The sequence below is a fragment of the Geotrypetes seraphini genome, chromosome 3 (assembly GCF_902459505.1).
Source record: "Geotrypetes seraphini chromosome 3, aGeoSer1.1, whole genome shotgun sequence".
In the NCBI taxonomy this organism is placed as follows: domain Eukaryota; kingdom Metazoa; phylum Chordata; class Amphibia; order Gymnophiona; family Dermophiidae; genus Geotrypetes; species Geotrypetes seraphini.
Genome location: NC_047086.1, coordinates 266,787,519 through 266,814,296, shown reverse-complemented (window position 1 = coordinate 266,814,296; position 26,778 = coordinate 266,787,519). Strand labels below are relative to the sequence as shown.

The 26,778-nt window shown below is 44.9% G+C and overlaps 1 protein-coding gene across 7 annotated transcripts in view; it reads left to right on the top strand.

Annotated features, from left to right (window-relative positions):
* Positions 1 to 26,778, top strand: part of ARID4B (AT-rich interaction domain 4B) — an 852,780-nt gene that overhangs the window by 72,548 nt on the left and 753,454 nt on the right. For all 7 annotated transcript variants that reach the window (XM_033937320.1, XM_033937318.1, XM_033937319.1 and 4 more), the window contains exon 3: positions 21,969 to 22,079. In XM_033937320.1, coding sequence (XP_033793211.1) covers positions 21,969 to 22,079 — 111 coding nt within the window. The remainder of the gene's footprint in view (positions 1 to 21,968; positions 22,080 to 26,778) is intronic.

The window sequence follows — 26,778 nt, the reverse complement described above, 5'->3', positions numbered from 1 at the left end:
CTAACTGATGGCCTTTTTCATGAGTTTGTGTGGGTGAAGGGAGATTGTAGTTGAGTGAGGATAGGAAGTTTTTAAGATCATTTGTGTCAGGATTGTCCTCGTTCTCTAAATGTAGGTTTACGTCTCCTGCTATAATGTTGTAAGACGGAGTGATTGAGTTATGTAGAATGAATTCGTAGAAGTCCTCTCTGGCCTTTGACCAGCTTTTTGGCGGGACATAGAATAGAATGCAGGAGAGGTACTCTTCTAGATCCTTGTTACTGATTTTGCATGCTAGTGTTTCTAATTGGTTGGTTATCTTGGAATCTACTAATTCAAGTTCGAGATCTTCCTTAAGGATGACTGCCAGTCCTCCCCCTCTTCTGTCTTCATGGTTTAACATGTGGATTTTGTAGTTATCTGGTATTAGGTCGTTTAGTATTGGATCCTCTTCGGACAGTAGCCATGTCTCCGTTAGAAAGAGGCAGGCTAACTTCTTGTTGATGATCCAATCTTTGATTAAGAAAGCTTTGTTCCTTACTGATCTAGTGTTGAGGTAGGCGCAGGGAACAGAGGTAGTTGTGATGGATGTGGTGGGTGTAGTGATTTTGATGGGTTTTATTTCCCTTGTTCTTTTTTTGAGGGTACGGTGAGGTCTACTGTTAGGTGTGATTATTTTAATATGATTTACTCTTTCTTCTTGTTGGTTAATTGGAAGCCTGATGGATGTGTTGGGGTAGTGAACGGAGTGAAGTTTTGGATAGAGTGAGATAACGTCCCTAACGTTATTGCTTAATAAATAGATCAATAGGATTAATAAGAGCTTCATGCTTGCTGGTTGTTGTAATTCCTTCCTGTATTGATTGGTGTGTTGGTTTTCTGTCGTTACCAATGATACATTTGCAAAGGTTGCAAATGTATTATTGTAAGGTTGTGGGGGTTCGAGTTGGGGCTGCAGTCAGCTGTGTGTTCTCCTGTTTCGGGAGGGGGGCGGGGCAGGGCTCCCACGCTCCTCTCCTCGATGCAGAGGGGGCCCTGATTGAGGCGGCTCCTCCGGTATGGGTGAGTTAGCAGTGTGTTCTCCTGTGTCCTGTTTCAGGAGGGGGGGCGGAACAGGGCTCCCACATTCCTCTCCTCGATGTAGAGGAGGCCCGATGTAAAGACAGGCTCTTCCGGTATGAGTGCAGTCAGCAATGTGTTCTCCTGTGCCGGGAGGGGGGCGGAGCAGGGCTACCACGCTCCTCTCCTTGTGCAGAGGGGGCCGGCGAGAGAGGTAGGGTTTCTCCGGTGCTGGTGTGTAGAAAAGTCGACTCTCCTGTACCGGGAGGGGGGCAGGGCAGGGCTCCCACGCTCCTCTCCTTGTGCAGAGGGGGCCAGAGAAAGAGGCAGGATATAGATGGATGAATCTTACTTGGAGATCGACAGGTGATCAGGTGGAGTGGTCTTTGGGGCGCAGGTGTTTCATGCAGGTGCTCCACGCAGGTGCTCCACGAAGGCGCTCACTAAGGCGCAGGTGCGCCTTCGTCGTGCCCAATACGTCGATTGCGATCAACCAGTCGATCGGGACGGCAATGCGAGTCGATCGCGGAGCCCATCCCAGGTTCCGTGATAGACTTGTGTTGCCGTCCCGATCGACCAGCCGATTAGCCTTCCTCTCCCCGAGGTTCCCCACCGGTCATCACTTCACGCACACCCATTCTCGCTGCGCCCTTCCTTGCCCAGAACCTTGCCCAGAACCAGTCTTCCTTCTCTCGTTTTCTCCCGTAGACAATCTTTGATAGACTGGGGGATGATGTCACTTCTTTCGGGAGAAGGCAGGAAGGAGGTCTCGGGAAGTCATGACCCTGGAGAGCTGAACGCCGGCTGCCCCTGGCGGAATGACAGTGCCGCCAGACTGGAGAAAGGCGGTCGGGAGCAGGAGGTGCTCTGCCCAAAAGTGCAAGAACTGCTGCTGCTGCTCTGACGTCTTGAGCCTGAAAATGGGAAGTTGGGGAGGGGGGCTACGCATTCTTGTAAGTGCCGTACTGAAAGGAGACTGGGACGGCTCTCAAGGCTTTTTCTCGGCCCTGGGCTTCCGGAGATTTGGGCCTGCAGAAGCCTTTCGCTGACCAGCATTCATCTCCCCGACATCAGTTCTGACATCGGAGAGGAATTTCTGGGTTAGCCAATCGCTGCCTGGCTGGCCCGGAACTTCCTCTCCAACATCAGAATTGAAGGGGAGCGGAAAGCTGGTCAGCGCAAGGCTTCTGCAGGGAGAGCTTGGGGCGGCGGTGGCTTGGAGGCTTGTTCCCCGGTGACAGTGGCAAACCTAGTGGCTTGGGGGAGGGCAGGGAGAAAGAAACAAAGGGGGCAGGCAGGGAGACAGAAAGAAGGGGGGGGCAGGGATACAAACAAAGAAGGGAAACAGAAAGAAAGAGGGAACAGGGAGAAAGAAAGAAAGTGGGCATGGAGAGAGAGAGAGAAAAAGAAAGAACAGGAGGCAGGGAGAAAGAAAGAAGGGGGCAGGGAGAAAGAAAGAAAAAGTTGGGGGAGAGAATGAGGTCTGGAGGAGAGAAAGCATATAGGAGGATGAAAAAAGGGAAGAAATATTGGATGCAGGAGTGGGCTGAAGTCAGAAGATGTCAGAAGAAGTGCAGTCAGAGTGAAGTGAGAAGAAGTCAGAAGAAGAAAGTGTAACCAGAGACTCATGAAATCGCCAGACAACAAAAGTAGGAAAAATGATTTTATTTTCAATTTAGTGATCAAAATGTGTCCATTTTGAGAATTTAAATCTGCTGTCTATATTTTGTACTATGGCTCCCTTTTACTAAACCTCAATAGTGTTTTTTAGCTCAAGGAGCCTGTGAGCGTCGAGAGCAGCATGGGCATTCAGCGCAGCTCCCTGCGCTAAAAACTGCTATATGGTTTAGTAAAAAGGGAGGGGGTATATTTGTCTATTTTTGTATGGTTGTTATTGAAGTGACATTGCATAGAGTCATCTGCCTTGACCTCTTTGAAAATAACTCGGAATATAAATGATAATTAACATTTTCTCTGCCTTTCAGTGTGCTTTGTGGGGTTTTTTAAAAATTATTTTATTGTTGGTAGATCATTTTGACTTGGTCATTTTAAAAGTAGCTCGCAAGCCCAAAAAGTGTGGGCACCCCTGTTTTAAAGGATTAAAATTAAGTTGTATTCCATTGCTAGGCCATTGATGAACCTCCCTATCTAACAGTGGGCACTGACATGAGTGCTAAATACAGAGATGCTTTCTGTGAAGCAAAGATCAAGATAACAAAAAAATTTATTTAATATTAAGTTTTAGAGCTGTGATTCAGTGAGTGAGTTCAACTCAGGAAGACACACAAAACTATCCAATAGAGTTCCTCAATGAACTAACCCCAACAAGTATGCCGAAACATAAACTCAACCTTAAAAAAGGAGCAATAATTATGCTGCTTAGAAATCTAAACACTAAAAGAGGATTGTGCAATGGTACCCACCTCATCATTAATGACTTAAAGAACAACCTCATCATTGCTCAAGTAATAGCAGGTTCAGCATAAGGAGAATTCATTTTTATTCCACGTATTGATTTGGCTCCAATCTCCACTGATTTGCCCTTTACATTATGAAGGCGACAATTTTCAGTCACATTAGCCTTCACCATGACAATTAATAAAGCTCAGGGGCAAACCTTAGAAAAAGTTGGCATTTACTTGCCAAAAACAGTATTCAGCCATGGCCATTTATATGTAGCTTTTTCAAGAGTTAGGAGTTTTTCTGACATTCTGATGAATGTTGAAGACGGCCCTAACCAAGGAAATCTATTACCAAACTCAAACAGAATGTTCACAAGGAATATTGTCTACAAGGAAATTTTATAGACATGACATTAAATAAAACAAAATCAAAATTTCTTAAAATAATCTTCATAACAATAATAATAAAACCCTTAGCTGCACAGGCACACTTTGAAACTCCATGCTTCTTTGCCTCCACATGCACAGTATAATAGAACCACCAAGCAGGGGAAAGCATCTGAGCACCAGGCATTCCTTTAGACCAGGGGTGCCCAATAGGTCGATCGCGATCGACAGGTAGCTCACCAAGGCAAAGTGAGTCGATCACCTAGGACTCACTTTGCCTTGGCAATCTATCGGGCCGATCAGTCTTCCTCTCCCCAATGTCAATTCTGCCGTCGGAGAGGAAGTTCGGGCCAGCCAATCGCTGCCTGGCTGGGCGGTACTTCCTTTCCGACGGCAGAATTGACGTTGGGGAGAGGAATGCTGGTCGGCCCGAAGTAGGGAGAGCATGGGGTGGCGTCAGCGTCGCCTTTGGGGCCTGTTATCCATTGGTGACGGTTTGGGTCCTGTTCCCCGATGGCAGTGGCAGTGGCTTGGGGAAGGACAGGGAGAACGAAAGAAAAGGGGGCAGGCAGGGAGAAAGAAGGAAAGAAGGGAGACAGAAAAAAAAGAAAGGGGGCATGAAGAGAGAAAGAAAGAAAGGTCAGGGAGAGAGGAAGAAAAAGTTGGGGGAGGGAATGAGGTGTGGAGGAGAGGAAGCATACAGGCTGAAAGAAAGATTGGATGCACAGTCAGAAGAAGAAAGTGCAATCAGAGACTCATGAAATCACCAGACAAGGTAGGAAAAATGATTTTATTTTAAATTTAGTGATCAAAATGTGTCTGAATTTATATCTGCTGTCTATATTTTACAATATGGTCCCCTTTTACTAAACCGCAATAGTGGTTTTTAGCGCAGGGAGCCTGTGAGCGTCGAGAGCTGCGCTGAGCATTCAGCGCAGCTCCCTGCGCTAAAAACTGCTATTGTGGTTTAGTAAAAAGGGAGGGGGGTGGGTATTTGTCTATTTTGGTATGGTTGTTACTGAGGTGACAGTGCATAGAGTCATCTGCTTTGACCTCTTTGAAAAAACCCCGGAATAGGAATGATAATTAACAATTCTATGCGTACAGTGTGCGTTGTGTTTTTTTAAAATTTTATTGTTGGTAGATCATTTTGACTTGGTCATTTTAAAAGTAGCTTGCGAGTCAAAAAAGTGTGGGCACCCCTGCTTTAGACCCTTGGGTTAGTCAGGGTTTCTTGGGTTGTCTCGAAAGTGTGTGTGTTATGTTCAATTGAGGGGGTTTGGGGTTGCATGTTTGTATGGATAGTTAGCTGGGGAGGGGGAGCAGTTTGGAATAAAATAGTGCCATTCAGATTGGTGCGGGAGAGAAGGAGGTATTTTGGGATTTTTATATGTCCCTCCGGCAGAGGCAACTTGATTGGGATGTGTGAGTGGTACAGGGGTCAGCTGAAAAAGAATTGGAAAGCAAACAATTTTTTGAGGCCTGCAGCGTCCAACAACAAATAAGAAAAAAAAACCTTTAAAATTCAGAAAACTGTTTAAAGCCTGGAAATCAACCGTACAAAGGATATTAAAGCTCACACTGTAAGTTTCAGTAGATTTTGTGATCTGTTAAGTCTACACATCTATTCTAGCACCCGTTAATGTAGTGGGCTTAAACAGTAGTAATGTAGATAAACATTTCTGTCTGTTGGTTTCTTATACAATATTGTCATGAAATGATTACTCTCCTTTTGTATTCAAAGGTCCAGAAAATTGATCTTAGAAACATCAGCATTAAACTTTAAGTGAGGATCTCTCGTATTAAGCCATTCAGAAAACGTGTCTAAATGCACACGATCTCCCTTCCAAAAAATCAGGGATAAGACACAGTTATTATTACATTCAGTTGATCTGAATTGTTATTTTTTTAATGTATTTTTATTGGGATTTCTTCATATAATATAACATTCAGAAATCATATGGAAATACAGAAAATAAAATAATTTGCCAAAATGGCACAAAATGGTTTTAAAGGAAACATTGTTTTTTTGTTAAAGTATGCCTTCATAATTTACCTCTTTTCATCCATAGATGACATTGTCACTAATAAAGTGGATCTTTTTGAAATAATTTCTTGTGTATTTTCCCAAAAATTTGTACGATCCAAATTATCAGGAGAATTCAAGATTTCCAGCTCCCCTTCCTGCCTTATTTCTTTAATAACCTGAGGTACATACGTATACACATTTAGGATCTTCTTATCTTCAATAATAATTTACAAGACATCTTTTAGATATAATTTAAAAAATTATCTAGAAGAAAGAATGTGTGTCTGTGGAAAATTCAATAGTCTTAAATTAGCTGATCTAGAAATATTCTCAAGGGTCTCCAGCTTAGAATGTATTACCAAATTATTTTTAATGGCCAAAGCCATCTAACCGGCAAACCTGAATTTGCTTTTCCATTTTTCCCATTGAATTTTCCAAAGCTATTAATCTTATACAGTGGTACCTTGGAATACGAGCATAATCCGTTCCAGGAGCATGCTCGTAATCCAAAATGCTCGTTTATCAAAGCGAGTTTCCCCATAGGAAATAATGGAAACTCGCTTTGATACGTTCCCACCCCCCACCCCGATAACCAGCATCGCTCCCCCCCACTCGCAAAGGCCCCCTCACTCCAACCGGCACTCCCCCGCGCGAACCGGCCCCCCCGCCAGAACAACTTAAACTTACCCCCGCCCCTGTCTGGCACCGACACGCTGGCACAGATCGTGCTGGTGCCTAGAAGATCTTCCGGCTTCTGCCTGCCTTGAGCATGCATCTGCGCATGCTCAAGGACTTCTAATTCTCCCTCTTGCCGAGAATCTCAGCGAGAGAGAGAATTAGAAGTCCTTGAGCATGCGTAGATGCATGCTCAAGGCAGGCAGAAGCCGGAAGATCTTCTAGGCACCGGCACGATCTGTGCCTGCGTGCCGGTGCCAGATGGGGGGGGGGCGGTTTGTGCGGGGTGGGGTGCCGGTTTGAGTGAGGGGGCCTTTGCGAGCGGGGAGGGGAAATGATGCCGGTTATCGGGGGGGGGGGGGGGTGCTCGCAAATCAAGTCAACACTCGGTTTGGGAGTCAAAAGTTTGCTGAGTGTTTTGCTCATCTTGCAAAATACTCGCAAACCGGGTTACTCGCAAACCGAGGTTTGACTGCATCTTGTTCAGCCAATTTAACGGAAGTTGCTTCAGTAAACTTGCTGAAACTCTGTAAATTTTCATGCAGTGTTTTAACAAAAAGATCTGTGGAGATGGTAATGTTCAAGATGCAGGCTTTATTCAAAAATGTACAGTCGGATAATCCACATAAAATATATCTAGGACCTAAACCATAGAGGGGTATGGACCCAACATGGTCCGTGTTTTGACAATGATGTCTTCCATAGGGGTCCCTAAGAGTCCTTGTTGGATCCAATTGTACATTTTTGAATAAAGTCTGCCTCTTGAACATCACCATCTCCACAGATCTTTTTGTTTTTGCTAGAATTTGCACTGTCTGTGGGACTAAAGGGTCATTTCTTTCTTTGTTTTCATGCAATGTTTTAATCCATTTTTTTAATGGCTAACATTATATCTTTCAAAGATATCTCCCTGGTTTCAGAAAATGAATCCTCTATTGAAGAGGTTGAAACTGCAATGGGGGGAGGGATTACAAAAAATTGAGATTCTATGGCCTGAGGAGACTGGGCTATATCTTCAATTGGTTGGACTTTACCAAATTCAGAAGAGATATCCAAATTTAAACTTGAGAGTCCACTCCTAATATTCAAGGGTTGAGGGAGAGGGGTAGGTTAAGGGGACATACCGGAGGTAACACACTTACCGGGGTCAGATGTTTGTCCATTGGACCCTTGATGTCATTTGGTCCAATTTTATCTTTAACACCTCCTTTTCTTTTCCCCATCAAAACAGAATTAGGGCAGAGCACTATGCTCTATGGTCCGAAGGTGCTTTCCCCTTTGGACGCGCCTACGGGCATGTGCCTGCATCCTGTAGGGTGGGTGACAGATGTGTGCCTGGTAAGGTCCCCCCAACGTCAGGCAGGGACGGCCAGGAAACTGCCTGCTGCTCGAGTGGTCTCAGCCCCGCTCTCGCTACCACCGTGGGGTGGGCAGCAAATGTAGTGCCTGGTAAGGTCCCTCCAACATCGGGCAAGGACGGCCAAGAAAGTGCCTGCTACTCAAGTGGTCTCAACCCCACTCCTGCTACCACTGCGGGGCGGGCGGCAGATGTAGTGCCTGGAAAGGTCTCTTCAGCATCAGGCAGTGATGACCAGGAAAGTGCCTGCTGCTCGAGTGGTCTCAACCCCGCTCACTGAACTGTTCTTTATGAGCAGGAAAGAAGTGGGGTGAAGGCTGGGAGGGGAGGAATAACATAGAAACGTAGAAACATGATGGCAGATAAAGGCCAAATGGCCCATCTAGTCTGCCCATCTGCAGTAACCATTATTCTTTCTCTCTCCGAGATATCCCTCGTGCCTATCCCAGGCCCTTTTGAATTCAGACACAGTCTCTGTCTCCACCACCTTTTCTGGGAGACTGTTCCATGCATCTACCACCCTTTCTGTAAAAACTTATTTCCTTAGATTACTTCAGAGCCTATCACCTCTTAACTTCATCCTATGCCCTCTCATTGCAGAGTTTCCTTTCAAATGAAAGAGACTTGACTCATGTGTATTTACATTAAGTAGGTATTTAAACGTCTTTCAAGAAAAATAATTTAATAACAAAAATTCAATCTCAAAAATATGTCAAATGTTATTAGCCTAGTGGTGTAGCTACCCACTGAAGCACATTTACTAATAGTGAAGAAAAAGCTGCAACTGTAATAAAAAATGCTGTCAATTTCAGACAGCAACCCAATAGGTTATAAGCCGTCTACTTCTGTCTCACAGGCAAAAAAAACTCCACAAAGTACAAAATGCTACTTTCAAAATGGGTTACCCAACACAATTGTGCACAGGAAAAACAAAAAGGAATAGTAAACCAAGTTTCACTTATCTTCACCAGCTGGAATACTTTCTCACAGACTGTTGTGCTGGGCCCCGCTGCTGATCCTGATGAAATCACACCTCAGCTAATCCACAACGCTGCGGTAAAGAAAAGCAGTTCTTCCAACAAGGCTCTTGTTTCGCCACCAAGTGGCTGCGTCAGGGAAATTTCCAATGTTCTCATGGAGCTGGAAGAACTGCTTTTCTTCACTGCAGCGTTGTGGATTAGCTGAGGTGCGATTTCATCAGGATCAGCAGCGAGGCCCAGCACAACAGTCTGTGAGAAAGTATTCCAGCTGGTGAAGATAAGTGAAGCTTGGTTTCCTGTTCCTTTTTGTTTTTCCTGTGCACAATAGTGTTGGGTAACCCATTTTGAAAGTAGCATTTTGTACTTTGTGGAGTTTTTTGCCTGTGAGACAGAAGTAGACTGGATTATAACCCATTGGGCTGCCATCTGAAATTGATAACATTTTTGAATGTGGTTGAGGCTTTTTCTTTACTATTCAGTGTTCTCCCCAGAAATTTTTTCCAGCCGGGTGGCATGAAAAAGTAGCCGGGTGGGGTGGGGTGGGACGGGGAAATTTGGTGGTGGGGAAAATTAAATGTGTACTATTTTTATTAGTTTATTATCATTAATTATTTTCCAACCTTTTTTAAGGTTCAACACTTGTGCCAGAATATTTTTATTAAATTTAAAAAGTATCCAATTCAGGATCCTGCAATCCTAACAAAAATTTTAAATAACAATTGTTATGACATAAACCAAGCACCACAAGTATTGTCGCTGTCAGGAAGAAAAGTGAAAACAATGAAAAAAAAATATGGGAAACCTAATGAAGAAAAAGAAAAAAATATTCCTCGTCATCAACAGCAGATGAATCCAGAAACTAGTAGGATTACATCCATCAAGTTTCAGCTTTGAAGGTACACCTGAGCCCTCCCAGCGTCCCTACCTCACCCTCTTCAAGTTAACACCTGGAAACCTCCCAGGTCCCTTACTCTACTAGATGTGGTGCTTTCTGGACTACAGGGGTTTCTCACAGCTCCTGGATTCTACGGTGGATTTTGAAAGATATTTCTGTGGCTTAGGCCTCGGAGGAGAAATGTTCCTGTGGCTTAGGCCTTAGTGGAGGAGAAATGTTCCTGTGGCTTTAGGCCTCAGTGAAAGAGAAATGTTTCTGTGTCTTTAGGCCTCAGTGGAGGAGAAATGTTCCTGTGGTTTTAGGCCTCAGTGGAGGAGAAATGTTCCTGTGGCTTTAGGCTTCAGTGGGGGAGAAAGGTTCCTGCGGCTTTAGGCCTCAGGGGAGAAAGGTTCCTGCGGCTCAGGCCTCTGTTCCCCTCTTGCTCCCCTCCCATCCAGAGTCAGCTCCCCTTTCGCTCCTCCCCACTTCCTTCCATTGTCTGTTCCCTCTCTCTCCACTTTCAGCGTCTGCTCCCCTTTCTCTCCTCCCCACTTCCCTTCAGTGTCTGTTCCCCTCTCTCCCTTCCCCATATCCATCCAGTGACTGTTCTACCTTCTATCTCCAATTCTTTTCAGCGTATGCTCACCTCCCCACTTCCCTTCAGCTCCACTCAAACTCTTCCCCTCAGGCCATCTTTTTCCCTTCCCGTCACCTTGGCAAGCGCTTTTCAGAATCAAAGTTCTCTCTCTCAGAGGGGTCCGGACATGGCAGCAATTCTCACAAGTCGCTCATGGCTGCCCCAAAGCTTTTCCTCTGATGCAATTTCCTGTTTCCGCCTGGGCGACATATGTCAGAGGAGAAGCTATGGAGTAGCCGCGCGCGACTTGTGAGAATGGCTGCAGCATCCGGGCCACTCAGAGAGAGAAAACTGATTCTGAAAAGCGCCCACAAAGGTGATGGAAAGGAAGGGAGATTGCTTGATCAAGGGAAGAGATGCCCTCACTGTGGCCCCCCCTGGAGCTGAGGGGCACTGGGCAGCTTTCATGAATGCCCTCCCCTAATACCAGCCCTAGCTGTGCTGAAGGAAGACAGCTGGACTCGGATTAAAGAACCTTAGCATATCCAGCAAGATTCTAGCAGGTCCTATGCTTTTCATGGTGAAAGAGTGCAGGGAATAGATGTTTCCTCACTTATAGGTTGTGAAAGATACAGAATCCAGGTGTATACAACCCTTTTTGATGTCAGAATTGCAGGATCCTAGCAGGTCCTGTGCTTCTGATGGGGAAAGAGTGCATGGAATGGATGTTTTCTGCCTTATAGATGGTTGAGGATGCTGAAATCAGATAGATGCAGCCCTTCCTGGGGTCAGAATTGCAGGATCCTGATAGATCCTGCACATCCTGGCATATCCTGTGATTCTGATGGGGAAAGAGTGCATGGAATGGATGTTTTCTGCCTTATTGGTGGTTGAGGTTGCTGAAATCATATACCATATTTTCACGTGTAAAACGCGCACACGGGTATAGCGCGCGGAAAACACAAATTTATGTAAAGAAATTTTTATATACCGCGCTCACGGGTATACTGCGCATGCCGCCCCGACTCTCCTCTGGCTGCCCTGACTCTCCTCTGGCTGCCCTGACTTTCCGTTCGCTGCCCCGACTCTCCGTTCGCTGCCCCGACTCTCCTCTGGCTGCCCCGACTCTCCGTTCACCTGCCCTGACTTTCCGTTCGCTGCCCCGACTCTCCTCTGGCTGCCCCGACTCTCCTCTGGCTGCCCTGACTTTCCGTTCGCTGCCCTGACGCTCCTCTGGCTGCTCCGACTCTCCGTTCACCTGCCCTGACTCTCCGTTCACCTGCCCCGACTCTCCTCTGGCTGCCCCGACTCTCCTCTGGCTGCCCTGACTTTCCGTTCGCTGCCCCGACTCTCCTCTGGCTGCCCTGACTTTCCGTTTGCTGCCCCGACTCTCCTCTGGCTGCCCCGACTCTCCTCTGGCTGCCCTAACTTTCCGTTCGCTGCCCCGACTCTCCGTTCGCTGCCCCGACTCTCCTCTGGTTGCCCCAACTCTCCGTTCACCCGCCCCGACTTTCCGTTCACTGCCCCGACTCTCCTCTGGCTGCCCTGACTTTCCATTCGCTGCCCCGACTCTCCTCTGGTTGCCCCGACTCTCCGTTCACCCGCCCCGACTTTCCGTTCACTGCCCCGACTCTCCTCTGGCTGCCCTGACTTTCCGTTCGCTGCCCCGACTCTCCGTTCGCTGCCCCGACTCTCCTCTGGTTGCCCCGACTCTCCGTTCACCCGCCCTGACTTTCCGTTCACTGCCCCGACTCTCCTCTGGCTGCCCCGACTTTCCGTTCGCTGCCCTGACTCTCCGTGCGCTGCCCCGACTCTCCTTTCGCTCGCCCTGCCCTGCTCCCAGCTCTGTAAGCATGCGCAATGGTCTGAGCATGCTTGCCGCTTAGTTTTCTGCGCCGGGTTGTGGGGGCGCGCTTTTGACCTGTCACCAAGGCGGTTTTTCTGGCGGTGTGCTTTTCACCACGTGGCTGTGGCCCCCCTCTATCTGGCCTTGTAATTTGCCCAGTGAATACTATTTTGACTATACAACAGCATCTCAGCCTTTGGGTAAGCCTATAAAAGATTAATGCTGCATGTAGAGCCCACATTTTAATTTGATCTCTTCAGATTGGTATTCTGCATATATCTACCCGGTAGTAGAGTTTATCAATTAAATTTAAGTTTACCGCCATAATGGCAGGAATGAGACGAAAGTCTTATACAGCGGACTTTAAGCTTCAAGTCGTTGCGAAAGCTGAGGAAATAGGCAACCGGGCCGCAGCGAGAGAGTTCGATGTTGGAGAAACATCGGTGCGTGAATGGAGAAAAGATAAGAAGGAACTGGAGAAATGCAATCCTCGAAAACGGGCACATCGTGGGGCCAAACCAAAATGGCCTCAGCTGGAGGATGACTTGAAGCAGTGGATTCTGGCGAGAAGGGAGCAAAATCAATCAGTCTCTACTGTTGCGATTCAGATGAAGACAAAACTACTTGCCAATGGAAGAGGAATACCTGACTTCAAAGCTGGCTTCACATGGATCTCAAAATTTATGAAAAGGAACGGACTATCAGTTAGAATGAGAACAACTGTTGGCCAGCGACTTCCAGATGACTGGCAGCAAAAATTGATTGATTTCCGTGACTTTGTCGCCAAAGAAATATCTGAACTTGGCATCACTGCAAAGGACGTCATCAACATGGATGAAATTCCAATGGCATTCGACATTCCAGCGACAAGAACCATAGCCCCCACAGGTACTAAATCTGTTGCCATCACCACAACTGGGCATGAAAGAACGTGTTTTACAGTCGTTCTTGTTTGCTCAGCTAGCGGGGTTAAGTTAAAGCCCATGCTCATTTTCAAAAGGGTCACTATGCCCTGTGAAAAGCTGCCCACCAGTGTGGTTGTGCACTGCAACAAGAAGGGATGGATGGACTGCGACGTAATGAGATTGTGGGTAGATAAATGCTTTAGGGCAAGACAGGGTGGATTCTTTGCAAAAAAAATCCTTGTTAATTTTTGATGCCATGGCTGCCCACAAAGAAAAAAATGTTCAGGCCTACATTAATTCTACTCGTGCCCACATCGCTGTGATACCTGGAGGCCTGACATGTAAGCTGCAACCACTTGACATCGCAGTGAATCATCCATTCAAGACTTTTATTAGAAAGGAGTGGGAGGAGTGGATGCAGAGCGGCATGCACAAGTACACACCCACGGGGCGGCTGAAGCGGGCAACTTTCACAGAAGTCTGCAAGTGGGTGGCTTCAGCATGGGACAAAATAACACCAGATACCATTCGAAACGGATTTAGAAAAGTGGGCATTGTTTATGAAACCAATGACACTACGGGTACTACCAGTGCAGCGGAAGGAGGCAACAACATGGATATCAGCGATGATGATGACGATGATGACGATATTACTTCGGAAATAAACGAGGATCGTCTGCAGGCCGTGCTCACTTTATTTAATGACGATGATGACAATTCGGATTTTGATGGATTCAAGGATTCAGATGACTGTGATGATGATGACTGAATAAACCTGTAAACTTTGTTTATTTACAACTTTACCGTAATTACGGTAACTGTATTTAGATTATTTTGTCCTCGATACTTCGTTTGATCTACCGGTTAATGTTATAGTTTATAAGAATGAACATGTAATTTCTGTTCTTTTTGCTGAATTCATACTCACTAACTCTAGATTAAAAGTTATACGGTTGTTTATAAGAATGAACAGTTTTTTTCTTTTCACGTGTTTGGTTGGAGGGTGTGTGAATGGTGCGTGAGTTCTCCTATGTCTGGTTGAGGTGGATTGAATTACCGGTATTTAGCTGAAGAAATTATGGTAGTTAAACACCACCACCCCCATTCCACACACATTACGGTAATTCTCTTCCATTTTTGTTCCCATTATAAAAAAACACTGATAAGTTTCCAGAAAAAAATACATTAAAATAAGAAGTGAAAACAAAGGCCCCTACAGATGAGAACATAACATAAGAATAGCCTAACTGGGTCAGTCCAATGGTCCATCATGCCCAGTAGCCCATTCTCATGGTAGCCAATCCAGGTCACTAATACCTGGTCAAAACCCAAAGAATAGCAAACATTCCATGCTACGGATCCAGGGCAAGCAGACGCTTCCCCCATGTCTTAATAACAGACTATGGACTTTTCCTCCAGGAATTTGTCCAAACCTTTTTAAAACCAGCAACGCTATCTGCTTTTACCATAACTTAAATCTTTCCTTCCAAACAGAGACCTTGCTAGATGTCAAATACAGAAAGAACAAGGTAACTTCACAAGGACTTAGCTGTGCAGGAAATGTGAATCTCCTCATACACCCACCATATAGTGCAAAAATGTGCAAAGGTCTGTTTTTTTCTTTCGATCACTACATAGCCTAATGCCACACAAATATATTCTGAAGGTCAATGCTAAGGTTAACAAAGTTTCCTTCCTTGGACCACAAGGAGATACTGACAAACCACTAGAAGAGATTCCAAAACAACTACGCAGGCACAACACCACTCAGTGTGTGAACCAGTTCAGTGGAGTGGACTATGGTAACTGGGGGGTGGAAATGGACCCGGAGTTTTCTCAGCAGAATTTCCCAGAACATCTCTTCCTCTCAACACATTGACACGCTGGTGGGTTTATTTTATAGCTTTTTCACTCCCTTCGGTCTGCCTGTCCCCCCTTGAAGTCCTGTCCCCCCTTGAAGTCCTGCCTGTCCCCCCTTGAAGTCCTGTCCCCCCTTGATGTCCTGTCCCCCCTTGAAGTCCTGTCCCCCCTTGAAGGTCTGCCTGTCCCCCCTTGAAGTCCTGTCCCCCCTTGAAGTCCTGTCCCCATCCTGAAAGCCTGATGCCCCCCCCCCCGACGCCCGATTCATCATCCGGAAGGACCGCTCGCACCCCCACCGCTCACACTTCCACCCCGATGGACCGCTTGCACCCCCACAGCCTCCCCCCCCTCCCCCATGGAGAAGCTGTCTACCTTGTTTCCGGATGCCAGTAAGCCCAGCTGTTTCCTCTGCCGGCAGTCCTGCCGCTTCTCTGAGCCCTGCGCTACGCTGCTTCCTCTTCCGGCGATCCCGCCCTTTCTCTGACGTCAGAGAAAGGGCGGGACCGCCGGAAGAGGAAGCAGCGCAGCAGGGCTCAGAGAAGGGGCAGGACCGCCGTCAGAGGAAACAGCTGGGCTCACTGGCATCCGGAAACAAGGTAGACAGCTTCTCCATGGGGGAGGGGGGGAGACTGTGGGGGTGCGAGCGGTTCTTCGGGTGGGAGTGCGAGTGGTCCATCGGGGTGGGAGTGCGAGCGGTCCTTCCGGATGATGAATCGGGCGTCGGGCGAGGTGGGAACTATGTAAAAAAAATTTTATATACCGCGCAAGGTTATGCACGGTTTGTAAAAACACGTATAACGCGAGCGTTATATGCGTGAAAATACGGTAGATGCAGCCCTTCCTGGGGTCAGAATTGCAGGATCCTGGTACATCCTGACACATCCTGGCATATCCTGTGCTTCTGATGGGGAAAGTGCATGGAATGGATGTTTTCTGCCTTATAGGTGGTTGAGGGTGCTGAAATCAGAGAGATGCAGCACTTCCTGGGGTCAGAATTACAGGATCCTGACAGATCCTGCTAGATTCTGGATATCCTGGAAATCCTGCACATCCTGACACATCCTGGCATATCCTGTGCTTCTGATGGGGATAGTGTGCATGGAATGGATGTTTTCTGCCTTATAGGTGGTTTAGGGTTCTGAAACCAGATAGATGCTGCCCTTCCTGGGGTCAGAATTGCAATATCCTGGTACGGAATATTGTGCACCTTGCCCTAGCCCTCTATGTTTAAGAGGGCAGTCTGCTCTTACTCCCAGCATGTTCTGTCAACCAATTTTTGATACTATTTAAAGGAGTACAAAATGCATCAATTAAACTAATAACCAAGTCCAAAAAATTTGATCATGTAACACCACTTCTCAAAAATGCTCACTGGCTCCCAGTCATTCACAGAATTACTTATAAACTGTGTATAATCATCTTTAAAACCCTATATAATATGACCCCTGCATTTTTATTTAAGTTACTTATTCCATATTCTGCAAGGAGAATTTTAAGATCTAACGAGCAAAACTTACTGTCTATTCCCTCACTGAAAATTATTAATACGAGACGACAATTTATCTTTTCATGTACAGCACCACAGACTTGGAATGCCCTCCCTATTTCTTTAAGGGAGGAGAAGGAATTTGGGAAATTTAAAAGTAGCTTAAAAACCTTCCTTTTTAAAGATGCCTTCGCAACCTAATTTTATTATCTTATCACTCCATTTTACTTTGTTATACCTTTGTTATTTATTACCCTTTTGTATCTTCCCTTAATGTTTCTTCTTTACTTTATGAATTGTATTTCATCCCTCCTTACCCAATGTTTAGAATATGTTAAACTGAGTACAATTTAGTCTTATTTAAGTATTTGTATGTATTGTATTGCTCCCTAACAAATGTAAATTTTAATGTGTACATCGCTTAGAAATTTGATTAAGCGATTAATCAAGTCACCTAATAAACTTGAAACTTGAAACTTGAGGCCAGGTGGCACTGCTAAAGCCAGAATGAGAGGGCTGAGGTGTACTCAGGTAGGGTTACCAGATTACCCATTTGGAAATCTGGACTCCCTAGACCCACCCAGTTCCACCCATTCCTGTCCCATCATACATACAAAATGGGGGGAACACCACTAGGGGTTAGTAACCTGGAGAGAGACCTGGGAGTGATGGTAGACGCAACACTGAAGGCATCGGCGCAATGCGCCACAGCCTCTAGGAAAGCAAACAGAATGCTGGGTATCATTAAGAAGGGTATTACGACCAGGACGAAGGAAGTCATCATGCCGCTGTATCGTGCAATGGTACGGCCGCATCTGGAGTACTGTGTCCAGTACTGGTCGCCGTACCTCAAGAAAGACATGGCAGTACTTGAGGGAGTACAAAGAAGAGCAACCAAACTGATAAAGGGAATGGAAAATCTCCCATATACCGACAGATTGAAGCAGTTGGGACTTTTCTCCCTGGAAAAGTGAAGACTTAGAGGAGACATGATAGAAACCTTCAAGATCCTGAATGGCATAGAAAAAGTAGACAGGGACAGATTTTTCAAATTAAGGGGCACCACAAGCACAAGGGGGCATTGGGAGAAATTGAAAGGGGAAAGGTTTAGAACAAACGCTAGGAAGTTCTTTTTCACTCAGAGGGTGGTGGACACATGGAACGCGCTTCCAGAGGCTGTTATAGACAAGAAAACATTAAATGGTTTCAAAGAAGGTTTGGATAGATTCCTAGATGAAAAAGGGATTGGGGGGTATAGATAGGTATAGACCATTGCTCAGGCAATGGGCCTGATGGGCCGCCGCGGGAGCGGACCGCTGAGCAGGATGGACCTATGGTCTGCCTCAGCGGAGGCAACTTCTTATGTTCTTATGTTCTTATCATGTCCCAATCCCGCTGCCAATCCCACCCTAACCCTGCCCACACTGCTTGTCGGGTTTTCAAAAGCCATCCGGATCTCCAGACGTCCTCAAAAGGAGGGAATTTCTGGGGAAACCTGGATGTCTCATAACCCTACAGTCAGGTATCCCTCAAAGCCACACAAAAAGCAAAACCGTGTTGCAGCTGATGTAACTGCAGGCAGATGCGTTTTGCACTTCTTTTACAGGATGTCTGAAGTTAATTTACATTCTGGGTTAAAGTTGAAAAACTCATGTCCAAAAAACATGGGGAGAGGACAATAATCTATAGTGCACTTTGGATTCATGTTAATTTTGAACCCAAGCATTTTCTGGTAGAAGACAGATTCCACCTTTTCAACAGTGTCACACTTTAGTCCATCCAGAAGGTGTTGATCTTCTCCTGCTGCAGGTTTAGAAATATTAATGGAAGGAGGAGGAGCTACATCCTGCTGCACTGTTTAAAAGACAGTAACATTAACTTGCCTAGGGGAGCGTGTTGCACTGTGGTTAAATCTACAGCCTCAGCACGTTGAGGTTGTGGGTACAAACCCAGGCTGCTCCTTGTGACCCTTGGATAGTCTCTTAATCCCCCCTCCCATTGCCCCAGGTATATTAGATTGATTGTGAGCCCAACCAGGACATGCAGGAAAAAATGCTTGAGTACCTGAATAAATTCATGTAAACCAGGGGTGCCCACACTTTTTTGGCTTGCAAGCTACTTTTAAAATGACCAAGTCAAAATGATCTACCAACAATAAATTTTTTTTAAAAACACAAAACAAACTGTACACAGAGAAAATGTTAATTATCATTTGAATTCGGAATTTTTTTCAGAGGTCAAGGCAGATGACTTTAAAATATGCAATGTCACCTCAGTAACAACTATACAAAAATAGACAAATATACCCCCTCCCCTTTTACTAAACCGCAATAGCGTTTTTTAGCACAGGGAACTGCACTGAATGCTTTGCGCTGCTCTCGATGCTCATAGGCTCCCTGCGCTAAAAACTGCTATTACGGTTTAGTAAAAGGGGGCCACAGTGCAAAATATAGGCAGCAGATATAAATTCTCAAAACGGACACATTTTGATCACTAAATTGAAAATAAAATCATTTTCCTACCTTTTTGTCTGGTGATTTCATGAGCCTCTGGTTGCACTTCCTTCTTCTGTAAAGCCAATATTTATTTATTTCTTTCTCTCTCCCCCTGCCTGCATACCTTTCTTTCTCTCTTTCCCTGCCCTTCTCTTTATTTCTGCCTTTCTTTCTCTGTCCCCCTGCCATCGTGCCAATTTCTCCACTTCCCCGATTCTTTTCCTATCCCCACCCCCAAACCACCAACGCGATTTCTCCATGCTGCTTCCCCGAGCCAGGCCTGGCGTTGCCTTTGCGATCTTTTTCTCCCTGCTGCTTCTCCAAGGCAGGCCTGGCGTGTACAAGCGCCGGGCCCACAAGATTTCACCTCTGATGTCAATTCTAACGTTGGGGAGGATGTTCCAGGCCAGCCAGGCAGCGATTGGCTGGCCCAGAACTTCTTCTCCAACGTCAGAATTGACGTCGTTGGTGAAGTCTTGTGAGTCCGGCGCTTGTACACACCAGGCCTGGCTTGGAGAAGCAGCAGGGAGAAAAAGATCGCAAAGGCAACGCAATCGACTCGCGTTGCCTTTGCGATCTACTGGTCGATTACGATCGACCATTTGGGCACCCCTGATATAAACCATTCAGAGCTCCCCTGGGTGAACAGTATAAAAAATTGAATAAATCTGAATTATTAGTTTCAATAAGGTTGACCAGGTTACTGAAATTCTAAATCCAAAGTATTGCTGTTCTTTTTTTTCCCCTCTGTGTGATAAGTTATAGCCTATTTTTTTACTGTCCCTCTGTTGTCACTCTGCAGGTAGCCTATTTTACTGCCCCTCTAGTTGTCATTCTGCAGTGAGTCCCCGCATTGACGTCTTCTCTGCCGGTCCGCCCACACAGGAAGAGAAGAAAATGTCATAAGGGGTGGGACCGATAGAGAAGGAGAAGACGGAGTTGTAAGCCTATTTTTATTCCCGTCTGGTTGTCATTGTAAACTAAAGGGAGTCCCCGCGTTGACGTCTTCTTCTCTGCCGGTCTGCCCACACGGGAAGAGAAGAGCGTGTCATAAGGGGCGGGACCGGCAGAGAAGGAGAAGACGGCATTGTAGGGGACTCCAGTAAATGCATAGCAGCAGCTGTTGCAATCAAAAAAAGAGGAGGTCTGCTGTTAAGATGGACCAGGATCCTGGAAAATCCGTGAAATCCTGCAAATCCTGCAATTTTACCAGGATCTCAATACAAGTCTATGAGGATCCTGGAAATCCTGCAAATCCTGGTTTTACCCAGACCCGGCAGGAAAGGTAAGTTCACCTTCAAATACGGGGTGCAGGCAAACCGGAAGAAGCAAGCACTTGACAATTCATGCGCGAACCACCGCCGAGTCGCGAGTCCGATGTCACATCCCGGAACTGGTCCGGCGCGGTCTCTGCAGCTGCAAAATGGCAGCCGGGTGCTCACTTAAAGTAGCTGGGCGATGCGCCCGCCTGGAACACGCTAGGGAGAACACTGACTATTAGTAAATGTGCTTCAGTGGGTAGCTACATCACTAGGCTAATAACATTTAATATATTTTTGAGATTTAAATGTCTATCATATCTCCCCTCTCCCGCCTTTCCCCCAAAGTATACAAATTGAGATCTTTGTCTGTCCCCACAAGCCTTATTATGAAGACCACATACCATTTTAGTAGCTTTCTTCTGGACCGACTCCATCCTTTCTATATCTTTTTGAAGGTGCGGCCTCCAGAATTGTACACATTATTCTAAATGAGGTCTCACCAAAGTCTTATACAGGGGCATCAATACCTCCTTTTTCCTACTAGCTATACCTCTCCCTATGCAACCTAGCATACTTCTAGCTTTCGCCGTCACCTTTTCAACCTGTTTGGCCACCTTAAGATCATCACATACTTTCACACCCAAGTCCTGCTCTTCTGTCATGCACATAAGCTCTTCACTCCCTAATCTGTACTGTTCCCTTGGGTTTTTGCAGCCCAAATGCATGACCTTGCATTTCTTAGCATTAAATTTTAGCTGCAAAATTTCAGACCATTCTTCAAGCTTCGCCAGGTCTTTATTCACACCATCCAGCGTGTCTACTCTATTGCAGATTTTGGTATCATCCGCAAAGAGGCAAATCTTACCCGACAACCCTTCAGCAATATCGTTTATAAAAATGTTAAAAAGAACAGGCCCAAGAACAGAACCTTGAGGTACACCACTGGTAACATCCCTTTCCTCAGAGCGATTTCCAGTGATCACTACCCTCTGTCTCCTTCCACTCAACCAGTTCTTGACCCAGCCCATCACTTTGGGACCCAACCCAAGGGCACTCAGTTTATTTATTAGGCGTCTGTGTGGAACACTGTCAAAGGCTTTGGTAATCTAAATACACCACATCTAGCGCACATCCTCTATCCAATTCTCTGGTCACCCAGTTAAAGAAATTGATGAGATTTGTCTGACAAGACCTACCTCTAGTGAATCCAAGATGTTTATGATGAGATTTGTCTGACAAAACCTACCTCTAGTGAATCCAAGATGTTTAATTAATGAAATTTCAGTCATTAAAAGACATTATTCTTTTCTTTGAGAGAGAATTTTATAATTTGAATGTTTTAAATTTCCAGTGAGAGCGAATATTGAAGGGAGGGAGATAAGGTTGCAAGGAGAAAAAGAGGACATATTGTCAATTTTAAAACCAAATGAGACGATTTGATACTGTGAGTGAAGGAAAGGGATATGAATATAATTTAGTTAAGTGTTTTTTTATAGTAATGCCATTACTATAAGAAAACACTTAACTTATTGAAAGAATATATAGAGTGAAACCATAAGGTACTTTCAATTCAAGAAGCCTCCTGTCTGTTCCCCTCATTCTTATCTTCCAAAAGAGCTGTCCATGTGTGTAGATCAGTTTAAGTGATGCTGCTTCTCTTTCTGGTGTTGAATCGTACATCGTTGTATTAAGTTTGAGTTGTCTAATCTTGTGCTTGCATGCCCAAATAGACAGATTGCTGTTCATTAAGCCTAATGTTTTAAAGGATTAAAGTTAAGTTGTATTCCATTTCTAGGCCATTGATGAACCTCCCTATCTAACAGTGGGCACTGACGTGAGTGCTAAATACAGAGGTGCTTTCTGTGAAGCAAAGATCAAGACAACAAAAAGAATTGTCAAAGTTAAGGTATTCATTGAGTTTCTGTTTAAATTGCATTTATTCTCTGAGTTGAATTCATTTGTAAATTCTTTATGCACTTAAGTTTTCTGTTAGTAAATTAAGTTGAATAGAGTGATGTATTAACAGTTTTAAATCTAAAGAAAAGAGCAGTGTGAGCCTGGTCTTCAAACGAACCACACTTTAATAGAAACCAATGGCATAGAACATACAAGAAATCATCTGGTGCATCATCTGACTCAGCCCTTCAAATGAAATGCAGTAGATTGGTGAGGCAAGATTTCCCTTGAGTAAATCCATGCTGACTTTCTCTCATTAATCCACGTTTATTTATTTGTTCTGTCATTTTATTTTGTATAATAATTTCTACCATTTTGCCTGGCACCAATGTCAGACTCGCCGGTCTATAATTTCTCGGATCATCTCTGGAAACCTTTTAAAAAATCAACATCATGTTGACCATCGTCCAGTCTTCCAATACTATGCTGGATTTTAAAGAAAAATTACAAATTACTAAAAATAGCTCTGCAGGTTCATTTTTCAATTCTATCAGCACTCTGGGATGCATACCATCTGGTCCAGGTACTTTGCTACTGTTCAGTTTTTCAAATTGATCTATTACATCATCCAGCGTTACAGAGATTTGTTTGAGTTATTCTGATTCATCAGAATTGAATACAGTTTCTGTCGCCAATAACTCCCCCATGTCATCCTCAGTTAGGACTGAAGCAAAGAATTTATTTCATTTCTCTGCTATGGCTTTGTCTTCCCTGAGAGCCCCTTTTATCCCTCGGTTGTCTAGTGGTCTTCACGGCTTCTTGCTTTTAATATATTTAAAAAAGTTTTTACTGTGTGATTTTTGCTTCTAGTGCAATCTTGTTTTCAAGGTCTCTCTTCCCCTTTTATTAGCACCTTGCATTTGACTTGACATTCCTTGTGCTGTTTACAATTATTTTCTGTCAGATCCTTCTTCCACTTTCTGAAGGATTCTCTTTTAGCACTAATAGCTCCCTTCACCTCACTTGTTAATGACACTGGCTGCCGTTTTGATCTTTCTGCCTCCTTTTTTATATCAATAATTCTTTATTAAGAACATAAGAACATAAGAAATGCCTTCACCGGATCAGACCGAGGTCCATCAAGTCTGGCGATCCGCTCTCGCGGCGGCCCGTTTAGGTTCTCTATTATGAAAACCTGAAATTACCATATCCCTCAATATGATTTGCAAGAAGGTGTGTATCCAACTTGTGCTTGAAACCCCGAAGAGTAGTCTCCGCCACAACATCCTCAGGAAGAGAATTCCAAGCGCCCACCACTCGTTGTGAGAAACAGAACTACCTGGCGTTCGTCCTGGTTCATCAAAGGTATACAGACAGGTATTTGAGCCTCAATCCCAGTATAATTTTCATCACCTTCCTCGGACCACTTCAGGTCTTCTCACATCCTTAGCAAGATACGACCTCCAGAAATGAACACAATATTTCAAGTGGGGCCTCACCAATGACTAGTGCAGGAGCGTTAACACCTCCCTTTCTCTGCTAAGAATTCCTCTCTCTGGGCAGTCCAACTTTCTTCTGGCTATGGCCACTGCTTTGCCGTATTTTTTTCACAGCCTTGAGGTCTTCAAACACTCACACCAAGGTCTCTCTCCCAGCCCGATGCTAAACAGGTTAAAACTGGGTTTTACTTCCCAAATGCATCACTCTGAACTTCTTTGCATTAAATTTTAACTACCAAACATTAAACCCATTTTTCTAACGTTTGCAGATTTCTTGTCATGTTTTCTGTTCCCTCTGGGGTAGCCACTCTGTTGCTAATCGTGGTGTCATCTGCAAAAAGACACACTTTTCCTTCAAAACCTTCAGAAATATCGCTCACAGATACATTGAACAGAGCAAGCCCTAGTAGCGATTCACCTTTCTTTCCTCTGAGCAAATTCCATTTACTACTGCGCTCTGTCATGGGGGAAGCCACGGCTTGTCCTGGATTGGGAGCATGGAATGTTGCTGCTCTTTGGATTCTTGCCAGGGACTTGTGACCTGAATTGACCTCTGTGGAAACAGCATACTGGGCTAGATGGACTATTTGTTTGACCCAGTATGGCTATGCTTATGTTCTTAATTTCTACTCCAGGTCACAAAAGAGGAGTGTGACTTGGGTGTGATCGTATGTCATGAACTTAATGTGGCCAAATAGGTAGAAAAGGAGACAGTGGATATTAGAAAGATGCTTAATAATAATAACAGTTTATATACCGCAGGACCGTGAAGTTCTATGCGGTTTACAATGATTATAAATGTTACAGATTGAGTACATAAGAACATAACATAAGAACATAAGCAATGCCTCTGCCGGGTCAGACCAGAGGTCCATCCCGCCCAGCAGTCCGCCCCCGCGGCGGCCCAACAGGTCATGACCTGCCTTAATCACCAGAAGGGGCCCCCTTTCCCCCTAGGTTTCTCATCGAAGTCCTATCTTCCCATCAATGTCCTAACCCTCCGGCCTTGCACCTGCACGACCTGGTGAGCTGTCTATACTTATGCAACACCCCAGCACCTCCCTCAGTACCCCACGATCCCCTTTTCCCTCAGGAATCTGTCCAATCCCTGTTTGAATCCCTGTACTGTACTCTGCCGGATCACTTCCTCCGGGAGTGCATTCCATTTGTCCACGACCCTTTGGGTGAAGAAAAACTTCCTTGCATTTGATTTGAACCTATCTCCCTTCAGTTTCTCTGAGTGCCCCCTCGTACCTGTCGTCCCTTTTAGTCTGAAGAACCTGTCCCTGTCCACCCTCTCTATGCCCCTAAGTATTTTGAAGGTCTCTATCATATCCCCCCTGAGCCTCCTCTTTTCCAGAGAGAAGAGCCCCAGTTTATCCAGCCTCTCAGCATATGGGCAGTTTTCCAGCCCTCTTACCAGTTTCGTTGCCCTCCTTTGGACTCTCTCAAGAACTGCCATGTCCTTCTTGAGGTGCGGCGACCAATATTGAACGCAGTATTCCAGATGTGGGCGCACCATCGCTCGATACAGCGGCATGATGACTTCCCGCGTCCTGGTTGATATGCCCCTCTTGATGATGCCCAGCAACTGCCCATATTAAGTTTCATATTAAGTTTCATATTAAGTTTCATATATTTCTATAATAACAGAATCCATCATTAAATCAACAGTTTCCATGGAAATATAAGTAGGAAAAAATATAGTATAGAAATCTAAACATATGTTAACTGCTTGTTAGTCCACAATAATTGAAGGAGGAGATTTAGAAATAAATCAGAGAAACATTAAGATAAATAAATCCATTGGAAACCTAGTGGACATCCTGAAGTGGGCCTAAAATTAATTACGAGCTTATTCTTGTCTATTGGTAGGGGTACTTGCTGTTACCACATCTTTCTCAACAATAAATCTAGATAATTGTGATGAGTCAAAGAAAATATACCTAGCTCCATTATAGTTAACCAAACATTTACAAGGATACCTTAACACGAAAGTAGCTCCCAGTTTTAAGACCTGGGGTCTCAAAAGCAAAAACTGTTTTCTCTTTTTTTGTGTTGTACGTCTGGATACATTCTAATTTTTTGATTCAAAACAGTACATCTTTATGTTTAAAGAACATCTTTTGAAGCCAATCTCTATCTGAGTCTAATGCTAACTAGACAAAAAGTGTAGCTACAGTGAGTTGTTCTATTCCCGATGACTCTAATAAATTTGTTAAGTCCAGTAAGTCCATTGCTGGTTCTTGTTGTTCTTCCGAAGTTTTCTTCTTTCCCAAGGAAATATAATAAATCTTTGTAATAGGCGGAAAATAATTTTGTGGTACCTTCAGAATCTCCAGAAGATACCTTTTAAACATATCCAGAGTTGAGATAGAAGATGATTTAGGAAAGTTAATCAATCTTAAATTCTGTTTTCTTGTATTTTCTAATATTTCCAATTTAAAATTAATGTTGCCATTTTCTCTCATCAGGAGCTGGTTTTGTGCTCCCAAAGATTCCACATTTTTTCCCCTTTTCCATGACTATATTCTCTAATTTATCCACTCTATTTTGCAGTGCTGCTGTCTCCGATAGCATTCCAGAGCAATTTGTAGCCAGCACTTGCAATTGAGATCCCAGAGATAATTGTAATGTTGAAATAGCTTCCCAAATAGAATTTAAGTCTTTAACTGGGGGCTTCTGCAATGGAGCTATTACAATTTTAAAACCCAAATCTTTATCTTTCACCGTACCTAAGGGCAAAGTGTCCAACGTGGGTCTCTTAGTACCTTCTGCCAATTCCAAGGGAACACTCGGTGGCAGTTGCATTATTGAAGCAGCTGAAATCCTCCACACTGCTAGTTCTTCGATCTCCTCTTCACAGCCCTCGAGACTGCTGCTGAACTCCCCTCGCTCCCTGTGCTCTGCAGCATTAGTCGGGAGAGTGGCCGCACTGGCGTTCTCAACTCTTCCTGAGAGAGGCTAGCTGCCTCGAGAGAGGTTAGAGAGCTCTCCGACATGCTCTCCCTCCGAGCCGAGGTCTTCTCTTCCGGCTCTTCTTTAGGCCCTCGCTCAACAAAAGCATCCATCGGGCTTGTTAAGAGCGGTTGTGACCCGGAATCAGAAGGAAAGACCCGGGTCTTCGATTTCTGTTTTACCATTAGTAAGGCAAAAAAGACTCAATGGCGTTCTGGCAAGCTCCTTTAGAAACATAGAAACATAGAAGAT